Raw genomic sequence first — 14,886 nt, 5'->3', positions numbered from 1 at the left:
TGCTCCCCCCCAAAAAAGTGTTTCTCCAGGACGAAGATGGCGGCAACTTAGCCGGGGACTGAAGATGACTGTGGCTCTCGGGAGGCCCAGCCCAGGCGATTCGGCCCCGCGGTCTGGGGGAGGCGGCGTCAGCAGTCGGAGCCCGGCGGCGGCGGCGGCGGCGGCGGCGGCGCCCGCGGGCAGACCTGCGGCGGCGGCGGCGGCGGCGGCAGTTCGAGCGCGGGGTGGGGGGTGGGGGGGAGGGAGAGCCCTGCCGGCGGCGGCTGCCCAGGCTCCGGACTCGGGGAGAGCGAGCGAGAAGTAGGAGCAGGCGGAGGAGGAGAGAAAGGAGAAGGAAAGGAAGGAGGAGGAAGGGGAGGAGGAGGAGAGGAGCTGGGGAGGCGCTCCGGTCGCCGTCAGTGGGCAGCGGAGACGCGGCATGCCCCTGGCGGGGGAGAGCGGGCTGTCCTCAGCAGGGCCATGGGGACCCGCGCTGTGACAATGCCTGGGTGAGAGGAGCAGCGCCAGCCAGCCCGCCACCTCCGCCAGCATCACCTCCTGCACTCAGCTCACCGCCGGCCACCAGCCCCAGCCTCCTCCGACTGCCTCTCCGTCTCCCTGTTTCTCCCTCTCTCTCTCTCCCCTTTCTCTCTCTCTCTCCATTATTGTTTTCCACTGTACAGAGGATGGGGTCGGCTTGTGATTAGGTCGGGAGCAAGTCAGATCTTCCTCCAAAGCCCGGTAATATTTATGTAGGCAAAGAGAGAGAACAGAGAGAGAGGGAGAGAGAGGGAGGGGGAGAGAGAGAACCGGGAGGAGGGGATAAGGAAATTAAACCCTTTAAGTCCATGCATATTGTGACGGCGGCACAGGAGCCCTCACGGTGGAGTCGGCCAGGGCTGTGCGTTCCCAAAATATGACCAGGGGTGCTTGGATGTGTCGGCAGTATGACGACGGCTTAAAAATCTGGTTGGCAGCACCCCGGGAGAACGAGAAACCGTTCATCGATTCGGAGAGGGCTCAGAAATGGCGACTGTCTCTGGCATCTCTCTTGTTCTTCACAGTCCTGCTCTCTGATCACTTGTGGTTCTGCGCCGAGGCCAAGCTGACCCGGACCCGCGACAAGGAGCAGCAGCAGCATCGGCAGCGGCGGCAGCAGCAGCAGCAGCAGCGGCACCGACAGCACGAGCCCTCCTGGCCCGCGCTCCTGGCGAGCATGGGGGAGCCCTCGCCCGCCGCCCAGGCACACAGACTCCTCTCCGCCTCCTCGTCCCCCACGCTGCCCCCCTCCCCGGGAGACGGCGGCGGCGGCGGCGGCGGCAAGGGCAACCGAGGCAAAAACAACCGGAGCAAGGCGCTTTTTCTAGGAAACTCTGCCAAACCCGTGTGGCGCCTGGAGACTTGTTACCCCCAGGGCGCCTCCTCGGGCCAGTGCTTCACGGTGGAGAGCGCGGACGCCGTGTGCGCCAGGAACTGGAGTCGGGGGGTGGCGGCCGCGGGGGAGGAGCAGCCGGTGAGGGGGACGCATCCAGCTCCGCTCTGGAACTTGTCGGATTTTTACCTTTCGTTTTGTAATTCCTACACACTTTGGGAGTTGTTCTCGGGGTTGTCCAGTCCCAGCACTTTGAACTGTAGTCTGGATGTGGTGCTCAAGGAGGGCGGCGAGATGACCACTTGCAGGCAGTGCGTCGAGGCTTACCAAGACTACGACCACCACGCTCAGGAGAAATACGAAGAGTTTGAGAGTGTGCTCCATAAATACTTACAGTCGGAGGAGTACTCGGTGAAATCGTGTCCTGAGGACTGTAAGGTAGGAACAGTGGATTTCCTCCACTCCCTTCTTGCGCTGTTCTGTCTTGTGTGTGTTTGGCTGAGATGTCTTGTAGAGTTTTAAAAGAGTTTTTTTTTTGTTTTCTTTCCTTTCCTGCTGGTTTGGTTACTTCTCTTGTTGCTTTTGTAGTAAGGGCTTGACTTGCTGCTTGAGTTGGGAATACCTCAAGGATTGCTTGTGGCCCGGTGCCTTCTTCTGGGAGTCCTTGGAAGCTCAGGGAAGACCCTGGTGTTCTGAGATCATAAAGCTGATGCTTTAACTCTTGTGGCTGTGCGATTGGTTCAAACTCTGTTCCCCTTTTTAAAAAAAGAAAAATGGAATTTGAATGCAGCTTGCTGGGAAGACAGACATGGGACTGCATCCTGGTGACCCCAGATAAATCCAGAGTCGGTGACAGGCATGTGTGGTTTGGCTTATGGACCTGCACCCATGATCTCTCTCATAGTGACATCATTAAGTTGGTTGACCAGAGGGACAATAGACAGTGTTTGTAGTTGTTTATGTAGGAAGAACGGAAAAGAGTTTTGCCTGTTTTACAGGGGTAATTCTGGTTGTTTGCAAAGTATGGAGGCCTACTTATTTATTCACCAGAAGTTTCCTGTTTTCTCTTAGACATGTTTGTATAATGATTGATCTGAGACTCACTATGAGTAGAAAGTTTTAATTAAATATCTGGTGATCGATGATCAGTGTTAACTTATTTATCAGACACCTTATGTAATTAGCTTTAATTTCCAGGATGCTCTTCACAACGTCTAAATGGCAAGTGCTAGATGCTGTGAATGAAAAATACTGATCTCCTTAATCATGTGTATTATATTCAGCCTCTTCCTGTTGAATATAATGATGGATATAATCCTTGCTGATCGACAAAGGAGAAGAGAATGCCAAGTTTCTCAAGAAATGGTCAAAGTAATCATGGGTGCTTATGCTAGTAGAAGTGTCCCTGTCCGTGGTGCTGAAATGAGATTTGCTTGACAGCTCTGTTGAAGATACTGCAGTGATCTCTTAGTAGGGAAGAAATGATGACAGAATTTCAATGAGCCTTTATGTTTCATTCCAAGGGTAATTCTTAACACAACAAAACAGTATTGCTTTTCAAAATAAATAATACACCACATTCTCTTCCTTTCTCCTCACTACTCCCCCAACCCCACACAGGGACCGAACAACTGTCTTCTGCCTCACTTACTTTGTACTGGGGAAGTGTCATCAAGGGTGGTGTGGATCAAAGGTTTTTGTGATACTTTGACAAGAAAACTGGGCTAAGAGATACCTGTTTAAAATGAACATAGTTCAAGGGCTTTTTTTTTTTTTTTTTTTTACTTTGGATTGATTGTGCTTTTGACAATTAAGCTAAACTCAAAGTAAACTTGCTTTGTCAACATTCTTTAAAAGACCAGAAACAGATCTTCTTTGCAAATAGTAATGTTGAGTTTACAACATTAGCTTGGAATGCTACTTCACTAGATAAATGGCTCTTAAACTTTCTACCTATTTTTCTTAACCACCATGATAATTCATGCCTGGGGATCAAAATTATTCTTAATGGCAGAAGTTGGTGAATGACTAGCACATTTATTGCATAGTTGTTTATTTTGACAAGATATGTTGCATCAGAATTGTAAAGATAAGAACACTAATTCCACTACTAATGAAAAAGGTGCAAGGGCTTTAGTATAGTTAGGTTTAAAAGTGGTACCTTGTAATAATATGAATTTGCTTGCTTCCCTGAATGCAAACTTTTATAGAAATTTCTAGTAATTCCAATTTGCATAGGTTCAGTATTTAAAAGATAGTTTTCATTGTCAATAGACTGCAGCATATTTTCAAATAAACATGTCAAATATATCTTTGTTCAAATATCCAGATTTTAAATATATATAAATGTTTATTTTCTCCTTGACCTGAACAAAATCCCAACTTGATATTTATATTATCATAGTAAGGTATAGTGTAGGTTAAACTAATTTGTCATGTTGTAAAGTACTTCTGGATTGTGTTTCTGTATAAGAGAGTCATAATTACCTGTATACACAAAAGTGTATCATAAAAATATTAATTGCTTCTTAGGAGGATTTCTTCCTCACATGGAAAAGTAAATACAGACATTTGAGTTTTTCATTACCACAACACAGAATTTATTACCCATGATGTCTTGTAGCTATGTCTTGGTTGTGTGATTTCAGTTAGATTTGTTAATTTGACATATTTATCCCACAATAACTGTTTTCAAAAATTACAGTTTCAATTCTAAGGGGTCAGTGTTTTTGGGCTAATAACTCACAAGTTGAGTGCTTAGTTTCTTAGTTTAACATATGATTTCTTTATGGTTCTGCAAAAGTCACAAACATATCCACATGCAAATTATATTACATGGCTTAACATGCTACCTGTACACATTTGAAGGATGTGTATGAGTTCTTTCTAAACATACTGATTTCAAACATACTTATAATTATGAAAAGGGGACTATCATCAGGGGCCTTGTTCTAAATATACATTCCATGCAAAATTTTCCAAATTTTAAGGTAGCCACAAAGTCCTAGGCTACATTAAAAGTAAATGCATTATATTTCTGGGATTGGTAATATATTCATGAAAAAGATCCAATTTTGATAGTTTATAAATATATTTATAGAATTATAGACAGAATATATTTAATCATATTAGCTAAACAAACTGTTAGAATTCATATTTTAGGAGACATATATTTTTATTATACCCATATATAATCAAATGATTAATGCTATGATTTCTAACTTTTAAAAGTTAGGGCATGTATTATTATTACCTTCTAATTTTATATTCTTCACTCCATTAAGAAAAATGCCACATAGCATATATGTATAAAATTAAAATAGATCAAATTTAATTTTTATTTAACTTTTTAAAAAGGCTTTTTTGGCCCATTATGCTGGAAAAAAAAAAAGCTCTTAATATTGATCTAATACAATCATAATGTCTTGAGTCCGAAGTAATTGAGATCAAATACAACTTAGATTTACTTTAACAAACCTTTGTATTACAACATATACTAGAAATAATTTGTATCCAAGAATATTTCCTAATATTCTAAGAAATAACTGGTTTAATTTTTTAAAAGAAAATATGCACATTTATCTAGGAAGTGATTTATGAAAAAATAAACAACAAAACCTTGCATGTATCATTTATATTATAGCATTCAAGCTGCTATATTACATAAATCAGGTAGCAAGAATTATGACAGTAATTCTCTGTAGTTTACAGTGTTATTCAAAATAATGTTTTTGATATATGCTTAATAAGAGTCTAACAAATCTGTAAAAAACTTCAAGTTGGGTGGTATTATTAAAAAATACACTATTCTAAAAAAAAGAGTACACTAGTCTAAGATATAAAATTACATATGCATATTATTAACATGCTGGATTTTTTAACGTAAAGATTTTCTGTTAAATATGCCATTCTTTAGCTCCTAAGCATTCTTGAAAATGTGTATTATAAAAACTTGTGATACTTAGGAAATATAAATTTCTGTGTGAACAGGTGAACTTCTGTTACTGCTAACTTTATTTATTTAGTATACCTTTAGACAGATGGTCAGTGAAAGCAGATTTGAGATTAGATTCTAACATAAATCGTTACGTCATCTGTATTTTAGTTCTGTCAGCACAAAGTCTAATCTTTATACTCTCATGAACATATGCATTCTCATATTTTAATTTTTATAATCTCATATTAAAGCAGATTCTCTTGCTTATTTTTATTTAACAATCACTGACCAAAGAGATAACCCTGCCGGTGTTAGGCATATACAACAGTTGTGATACCTGAAGCTTTCTGTATTGTTTGCAGGAAACACAAACAGTAACCAGTTTGATAACATAGAATTTAGATTACATAATGTGCAGTTTGAAAACAAGGCATTTCTTAGATTCTTATTTATTTTGGTGTCATGCACTATATAGATTCTTAAAAAATAGTTTTTTTTTTTTAAAGAAAAATATCTAACAGTTCTTTCCACTAAAATATTATTTTGCTGTTGATGGAGTACTATTGTAAGTATTATGACACTGTCCAGAACTGTGGAATACATCTGCAAATACAGCTCTTTTATATTCTACCACTTTATTATTTTCAAATCTGCAAAATCAAACAGTCTAACCTTGCAGATGATCACTTTTGCCATTAATAAGGCCATTTATAAGGTCAAAGCCACGATCATAGTCATTTTTATGACCCAGATTTTTTCTTTATTATATTTTTGCTCTATATGTGACTACTGATTTATGATTTGTGTTTTATTTTTATAAGGAAACACCCCAAATTTTATCTTAATATTAGATGCCTGTTGTTTTATAGACTAAAGAATGAATATTTTTACTTTGAACTTGTAACTGGGTCAAATTAGTAGCTATATAGGGCATAACCACAAAGTTTCAATAATTGCTGTTATACATTGGTTTAATCACTTTAATTAGGTGAAGATGGTGACTGCATATGCAAGGTGAATTAAAATATGAAGGAAAGGAGATCAAGCAATGCTTTCAGCCTCATGCTCCCCCACATATAAATCATAATACATTAAGATATCTTTTCTTGCTAGATTCAATATGCAAGAACAAATATACAGATAGCTATTTCAAACAAGGGAATGTTCTGGTTTGAATTGTCTGACCTATTGCTTTAATTTCAAGTCCTAGTTTCCTGCTTAATCTTCATCTTGTATATCAACATCACATTAATTCAGCACCAAACATTTTTGTTGTTTATTTTATATTGATTTATACTGCAAAGATGTTTCTTCAATATCAGTAAACATTTAGTCTAGATCAATGGTCCTTGGGGTCACACTGGATTATCCTGGGGGATCTTTGAAGAAGCCCCCTAGCCCTGAAAGAGATTCTGATTTCATTGATCTGGTTTGTGTCATGGGCTTGGGATGTCCAGTTTCCCTGGTGACTCATGTGTGTGGCAAAGGTTGAGAACCACTGTTCTAGTTGTCAGGGGACAGCTCAGGTGCAAAGACCTTCCAGTTCCCGTGCCTCTGTAATACATAATAATCTCATTTGCTCAACTGTTGAGAATGGAACTCAAGATATTTTTAAAAAGTGGTAGAGGCAACAGGACATAGCCAGAGGGCAGGGGAGCAAATATGTAGTGACTAGAATGAGGAATTAGATGAAAAGTGAACCAACTGGATGTAAGGGTTAAGGGATATGGCCAAAGAGAACATGGAGAGAGGGAGGTGGATGCAGAAAAGACCAGAGTTTTGAATGTTTAAGAATGGGCCCACTGGCTATGCCTATTCTTTCTTTTAGGTAGAACTGAGTCATTATACTAATGTTCAATAATGGGCTGATGACATGAGTGCAGAAACTGAATGATTGTCTTTCTGAGACTGATCAATTACTTTATTAGAGGAGCCCCAGCCTCATTATTTTTGTCTCTAATTTTAGCCCATATAAATGGCCAAAATTTAGACTTTTTAAAAAAATACATGGTTGGTTTTAGAGAAGACCTTTTCGCTTTTTGTAATATTTTGCATGATTCTGGTCTATTCTTCATCTGTTCACTTTATTAATCCTAGGAAATCACTAATTCTTTTTCACTTTTCTTTCATTGTAATGATAAGCCATTTTTAAAACTTATTTCTATATTACTACAATAACTACTTGACATCCATATAGTTTTTTGAAGGTACAAATGCTAAGTAGTCACAGATTATGACAAAGCTTAATTTAGGCATTAGTTTCAAGAGGATCTTATTATTCTGTTTGGAAGTAATTATAATGTCAATAATATTTTATTTTTTAACATTTTAGATTATAAGTTGCTGTGAAACATTAAATCTAAGTTTTATCTAAGGAAAAAGGAAATACTAATATAGTCCAAATAATGGAATTTCTTTAAAGAAATGTAAATTTCCTCTGATTCTTTAAAACTGGAAACATTTGCCTTTTTTGTAATAAATGGTTACTGATTTATAGTATGTATTTTATTGGAATCCAGGAAAATATTTAATTCTTGGCTGTTTCAAGTGTTAAAAGGTAATAGTTGTCCCCCGCCGCCCGCCCGCCACCTCTTGGTAGTCTGTTTCTACATTCAGTCATTTATAAACAAAATGTTGTATAAGCTACCACAGATGGTTAAAAAAAAAGAGTCTTGCAAAAATAAAAGTTTAATATCTGTTTATGTACTGTTACTGATTTTAGCAGTGACAGTAGCCTATCCACACATAATATGTGATGGGTGAATGCAACAATAAGTTCTGTGGAAATGCATGGGGATTCTGTATGTCACCAGCTCCACCCCTCCCAGGAGGGGAAATGGGCTCTAGTCAAAACTGTGTCTTCATGCCTTCTTATTATCCCCTGGCTGAGTCTTCTGGCATCTGGAAGTGGCATTTCCCGGGGCTGTGTCCCATGGGAGACCCAAAGTTCAGGGGTCTTTCTTTGCGTCTCTACTACCATCAGAAACGATCAGGCTCTTTCTTACTGCATTATCACTGACTTAGTTTATTTGAAAAGAAAATTGAACTGAGATGTAAATGGATGATCATGGCAATGTATTAGCTCTCACAGAAAATGATTTGAATCACTCATAGATTTAAGTGCTGGAACAGGCTTCAACACAAGCTGTTTAATAAGCTTTAGAGCTTATTAGAAGTCAGAAACTTGTCTAATTCATTTAATCTTTACATCATCTCTATATGAGGTAATTTTATCACAGTTTTTATCAATGAGTAAAGCAAGGACAGGAAGTTAACTATTTCAAGGTCAAACAGCTGGGCAGTGTTAAAGATCAAGTTCACTTTGTCACTTTAATGTATTTTGTCTTTTTCTTTTATTATGAGCATTACTGACATACCAAAGAATGAAAAGATTAGTATAATAAGCCCACACATACTTTCACGTAGATTTAACAACTGTTAAAAAGTCTTGCTGTAGGAGATACCTCTGGGGAGGTGTTTGTGCTCAATTGTGAAGGATCATATATCCCATGCTAAGGCCTTCGAATTTTATTTTGTGGATGAAAAAATATCAGAGAGGAATTTTAATCAAGGGGGATTCATTTGGGATGCTTTGTTTTTCACAAAAATTATCTCTAACGGCGATGTGATAATAGGCTGGGATAGGGTGAAGTAATGCCAGAGAGACCAATTCAGAATCTGCTGTCTTCCTTTGGGGTAATGTGATGGCTCTAAATCAGTACTCTTCAACAGAACTTTCTATGACAAAGGAAATGTTTTATACTCCACCCTGTCCAAAATGGTAGCTCCTAGCTATGTGTGGCTACTGAGCAGTTGAAATGTGGCTAGAGTGAATGAAGATCTGAATTTTAAATTTTATTTAACTTTAATTAGTCTAAATTTAAATAGCCTCAGTGTCTAGTGGCTACCACGTTGGGCAGAAAATTCTAAATGACTACAGTGGCTATGGAAGTGGAGAAGAAAAGCAAGATTCCAGGGACTTTTCTCAGTCCAAACTTACTGACTGTAGAGGAAGGATATGATTCAAGATTTATAAAAGGTGAGATTATGGGAGTTGATACCATCGAAAGAGAAAAGAGACACAGGGAAGAGCAAGTTGGGACTGGCATTGTTGAAAGAAACAGGGAGTTCATTTTTGTAGAAAATGATAGCAGAAGATGTACAGTAGATAGCATGCCATGTGAGTTTGGTTGAGGGAGTTTGGTGGTGAAGTTCACTCTCTACATGTAGGTTTGATTTGGAAAGCTGTGGACAGAGATTAGATGACTTAACCAAAACAAATTATGTGGAGAGAAGGCCAAAGATGAATCCTGAGGAGGAACAACATCTAAGCATTTGGGCAGAAAAAGGACCAGGGAAGGAGACAGAGAAGCACAAGGAATGAGAGTAAAAATATGAGGGGGTGGGGCATGAATGCACAAGTGAGAGGAGGAAGAGGGAGAAGCAGAGGCAGAGGGAAGGGAGAAGGAATCACGAAAATGTGATAATCTGAAGGGTATAGGGAAGGATTTTAAGAAAGATGCAGAATTAGCCAGGTCTGTTTTATCTTGCAGAAAGGACATGTGGGGTGAAGCCTAGGAATAGGTCACTGGATTAGCAATTAGCTCTTGTCAACCTTACAAGAGTAGTTTCAATAGCTTGGTAGGGAGAGATGTCAAATTGTGATGGATTAATGAATGACTTGGAGCTGAGATAAAGACTAGTCTGAATGACTCTTCCTTAGGAGAGAAAAGACAAAGAGAATGGAGCAGGTGGGAAGATGTGAATTTAAAGAAATAAATATTTTATGATGAAATAAACTTTAGAATATTTGTAACTTTTGATCTAGGACCTGGATGAGAATATGAGATAGAAAGTACCAGATTCAGAAAAAAAATTAGTGAAGGCACCAGATCCCACAGAAGAGGTGATGGCTCCCATCTATTCCCAGCCTTGGGGAGGAAGAGAGATTGTATCTGTGCATTTTGCTATACATCTCAGATCCTTTGTTTTATGTTTTAAACAGGAACAAAGTTTTAATTTCAGGATTTCAGAAAATAAATACATTTGTCACTTTGAATATGCTTAAATGAAGTAGAAAATTCATTTTCAAATAATACAAAATAATTATTGATTGTAAATATCAACAATTACAAAACATGTGTTACTATACTTTATTAGGCATGTGTTGCTCTGGTGTTTAATTGTATAGTTAGGGAACCCACTGAATTAAATATGGCTATCTCTTTATAGGATTTCTTTAAAAAATATTGAAATAGAAATTAATTTTAAGCCTAATAGAGAATATCATAAAATGGTTAAAAGAACAATTGAGGATAGCTTGGGTTCGGCCCTCAGATTCACCATTTATTAGTTACATGACACCACCCTAGTTACTTAAAGTAGGGATTTTAGTATCTCTTTCATGACATGGTTACAAGGAAGAAATCAGAAGACTCCCATGCATATAAATGTACCCAACCTAGGGCTTGATGATGCTCAATAAATGGGGACAATTCATTAAAAATCTCAGGGAAAAAACCATAAGAAAATCAGTAAAATTAACATAGTCTTCATTTGAGGTCTCATAGAAATTGTCTGGTGAACAACACTCACAAGGGTTTTATAAGCAGACTTTGTATCTTGCATGATAAAATTCTCAGTTTTATTACATCTACATGCTTCTCTAGAAAGGTGAATAAATTATTGAACAATGCTAAAATAAAGTAGAAAACATAAGTTCAGCTGGAGTGAAAATGTTCCATTCCTAAACCTCGAAGTTTTTCCCTATTTTAGATTAAAAATTTACATGTGCTGGGTTTTAGACTGAGTGGATCCCCTTAGGTTACCCCAGAGGGATTTGAGCCCTTTTGTGCACAGACCTTTTTGAGAGGACAAGTGGAGAAACCACTGTAATGATCTTCCATCTCCTGGAACCCTCTTGGTTAAAAAAATAAATCTTGGGGAAAGTAGTTTGTAAGGCATTGCAAAGTCGTGCCTTCACAGTCCATTTTAAAAGATGGGGCCCTTTGCCCTGCCCTCTAGATACTTGGCTTTGTTTTCATTTTCTGTGTCCCTGTTATTTTCTGCTCTGACCTGCATTTACCCACTCAGCCAAATTTAGTATTTTTATTGATTGGGGAGGGAGAGGAAGTAGGGTAAAAGTTTGCCTTGATATTGAACTAGAGCTAGCAGACAAGGCAAACATGGCAAGTGCCAAGACATAGAAGACTGAATGGGGAGAATAAAATATGAAACTGTGCTCCATGTGTGTCAACATGATTGCCTTCAGAAAGAGAAGACACGGGGACACACAGCAAGATTCCTTAACCAGATAAAAATCAGCATGTGGAAGGGGAGTCTTATTATCCAGTACTTGGAGTGGCTCTAGGGGTGAGAATGAGGATCTGTACATAGGTGTTTTATGCAAAAATATCTCTACTCTCTATAAGGAAGAGTGTTTTATTAATGGGTACAATGGCAGGAGTTGCCTGAGGCAATCAGAGCACATTGCTACAGGAGATGTACAAATGGGATGGGAGCTATCTTCTGTGACCCTACAGGATGTCTTGCCTGGGTGTTGCAGGTTGACCAGATGATTATAAATATTACATCCAAGAGCCTTTGGCATAAGATGAGGCCCCCAGAAATGATAAGCTTGCACAGTGAGATTGTACTTATTACTAATTCCTGCCAAAGAAAAATTTTCTTACACACAAAATATAACTAATTTCCTAGCCTAGCACCTCACTCATAGTAATACTTCCCTTTAAAAAATGAAAGTCTTGACAACATCAACTTTAAATTATTTCTCTGGTTCCTGTTTATATTGTTATTGGTCTGAATAACTTAAAAAGAATGAATCAATGACATATGCTTATCCTGAAGATGTATAGGAACAGAGTTAGACTAATCTATAAAGAAAATTTGTTTTTTGTTATTGCTGATTTGCAGAAATACTCATTATCTTCTGATCACAAACACCAATCACTGCTATAGACTCTCACACAGGACTCAGCAACATGGTCAGACTGGGAAGGAGAAGGTGGATAACGACCTTTCCCTATTGGTGTTGTGGCACTTCTTTTCAGGCATTAACTCACCCCATATCCAGTTCTTTGGGGATATTATCACCAGGGACAAAATCACTGTATTAAATTTCCCACTCTCCTGGAATTTATACCCATTTATTAAGTTTTTACCATAAATAAGCCCTAGGCTGATGACTCTAGCATCCTTATCTTGTTTATTTCCCACAACAATCCAACATCATGGGCAAAACTAGCATTCTCAACAAACAGGGTGATGGTGACTGAGGTTTAGAGAAGTTAAAGAATGTGCTCAAGTTCTCACAGATAGCTGTGGCGTAGCCAGAAGTTAAACCTGGTAGTATCTGGAGCTTAATCTCAGAGGCTGAATTTAGCTCTTAGATGACACTGTCCATTCTGTCACAAATTGTTGCTCCTGTCTAGTTGTTTTTGTTTTTTTTTTCTTCTTTTTTTAAGGGTGGAGAATGTGGGAGGAAAGCAGCAGGAGTAGATGGAATATAAAGTTCTTTGGCACATCAAAAGAAACAACACACTTCATCCAGATTTCTTGTTGCTGCCGCAGCTTCGTGTGGGGAATAAACAGGGGCCTAAAAGAATGGCCGAGATACAAATTGCTGTTCCACCAGGTCCTGTGAGATCGGGGTGCTTCTATCCAGTTTGAGGAGTCACGGAGAGGAAGAGCGGAGCAGGTGGATAGTAAAATGTAACTGGCAAGTTGTCCTCTCAGCTCAAGCCACTCTGAAAGGAGGTGATTGCTTCATACCACATGCAACAACACTGTTTAGACACTGAGCTGGTAGGAAACATTGACAAGTTTGTCCTTCTCATCTAGTAATTAGCTTCTAATCAAAGCTGTCCTTCTAGTTCAGATCAGCTACCTAATAGAGATCTCGAACTTAGTTTCCATAGAGGCGTTTTTAGAAGCACTCTGATATATTTAACCTTGGGAATCACAGAGACACCCTACTAGATAAGCAGTGATCTTCTGCCTGAAGAGAAACAAATGTATTTTAAAAAGGTCGATCTGAATCTTAAACCATTTAAAAATAGGATTTCTCCTTCCCTGTAGGGAAAACTGGGCTGGCTGCTAGGAGCCGTTGGGCGTGAAGGTGTGGGGCACTGTGCTTTCTGGTGCCGGGCCTTCAGCCCAAGTCCAAGGGGAGTCGTGGGGAAAGAGACCACATGCAAATGCACATGATCTTGCTGCCCATTGGAGCTGCGAGTCTCTGGTTCCGATCTGCTCTGTGGAGGGTTGGCAAATTATGACAATTCAGATACGTTCTGTTTGTCCCACGAAGTGTCTCAATATATATTGAAATTTTAGAAGTCACTTAGGAAAAAACTAATCCTTCCATATCACTTCGGTTTAGAATTTTTAAACTTTTCATTTTTATTCAATGCGTCTGAAAAATTCCAGTAAAGAAGAGGGAATTCAAGTCTGAGTAAACAAAATCCTTGTGGGCGTAGTTTGATTTCAATGATGAATGTAGATTATTTGTGTTTTTCACCTGCTCAACCATGGACTTAATTTCCCCCTTCAGTTCATTGGCTTTCCAATCTTTAGATATGTTGATATTTTTTATTCTTATGACTTAATGGATGAAACAGACCAATCATGTATAATATAGTTTTACCTCCCAGGAGTCAAAGGAGGCTATTTATCTACATTTTTTTTTGGCAAGAACAAGCATACCATAAGAGTACCTAAACTTTTTTGTTTGTTGACAAATAATTTTCTCAAATCTAAGTGCTTCCAAATCTGAGGAAAGTTAACAAAATCCCTTGATATTTATAGTCCCAAATCTTTAATCTTATATTTCATATGTGATATTAAGAACTTGAACTTCTTCATAATAAAAGTCTAAAATGTTTCCGTAAAGCTTTGGGGATTAAAAAATTTTTGATGTTCCTCAATTATTTCATAAAGGTAGAGATGTTTGAAAGGTCTTAATCGCAGGAGCGAGTCTTCACATTGACGAAGGGGTCCGTCTTTGTCCCAGTCTCCTGGTCCAGATGGGCAGCACTGCAGATGTGTGGCTGGAGAGTTCACTGTCCTTTGGTTCCACCACGTGAGTGTTGGTGCTGTCAGCTTTTCCTAGCTTCCATTCGGCTGTGTCCACACAGGAAAAGAAAACTAAGACCAGTAAATAACTACAGTTAAGACAAATACAGATTCCCAAAGATTTGAAATGCTGTTTTGTTCCTCACCTTTTTGGCGAACGGTCTTTGTCAGAAATATGGTGCATCCCTGTGGAGGAAATGATGCTCACTTCTCCAATATTACATGTTAATTGGATGGATGTTTAATTTTCTCACGGTATCCACTTTAAACAGAAAAGTGCAAAAGCTAAGCAGTGCAAATTTGCATTTCCTTAATGACTTGACTGTATGAATAATACTAGAACAGTACAGCTAAGGTACTACGTAGCCCTCAGCAATTCCCTTTTTTTTCCCCAAGTCAAGACTAGGGTAGATGAAGAATTGTAGAAAAATTAACTTGTGATAGATAGGGTTCAGGGGAAAAAATCTTATCTTCATCCAGATATATTAATTTATCTTTTTTTTTTTTT

At 38.9% G+C, this 14,886-nt stretch overlaps 1 protein-coding gene across 2 annotated transcripts in view; it reads left to right on the top strand.

Annotated features, from left to right (window-relative positions):
• Positions 1 to 237: 237 nt before the first annotated feature.
• The window catches only part of NALF1 (NALCN channel auxiliary factor 1), a 547,669-nt gene continuing 533,020 nt past the window's right edge, over positions 238 to 14,886 (top strand). For both annotated transcript variants that reach the window (XM_081815203.1, XM_081815204.1), the window contains exon 1: positions 238 to 1,789. In XM_081815203.1, the coding sequence (XP_081671329.1) occupies positions 896 to 1,789 (894 nt within the window). In that variant the 5' untranslated portion in view covers positions 238 to 895. The remainder of the gene's footprint in view (positions 1,790 to 14,886) is intronic.

Source organism: Leptonychotes weddellii, chromosome 3, assembly GCF_054177405.1.
Source record: "Leptonychotes weddellii isolate Sample4059 chromosome 3, ASM5417740v2, whole genome shotgun sequence".
NCBI classification, from domain to species: Eukaryota; Metazoa; Chordata; class Mammalia; order Carnivora; family Phocidae; genus Leptonychotes; species Leptonychotes weddellii.
This window is presented reverse-complemented; position numbering and strand designations above follow the sequence as displayed.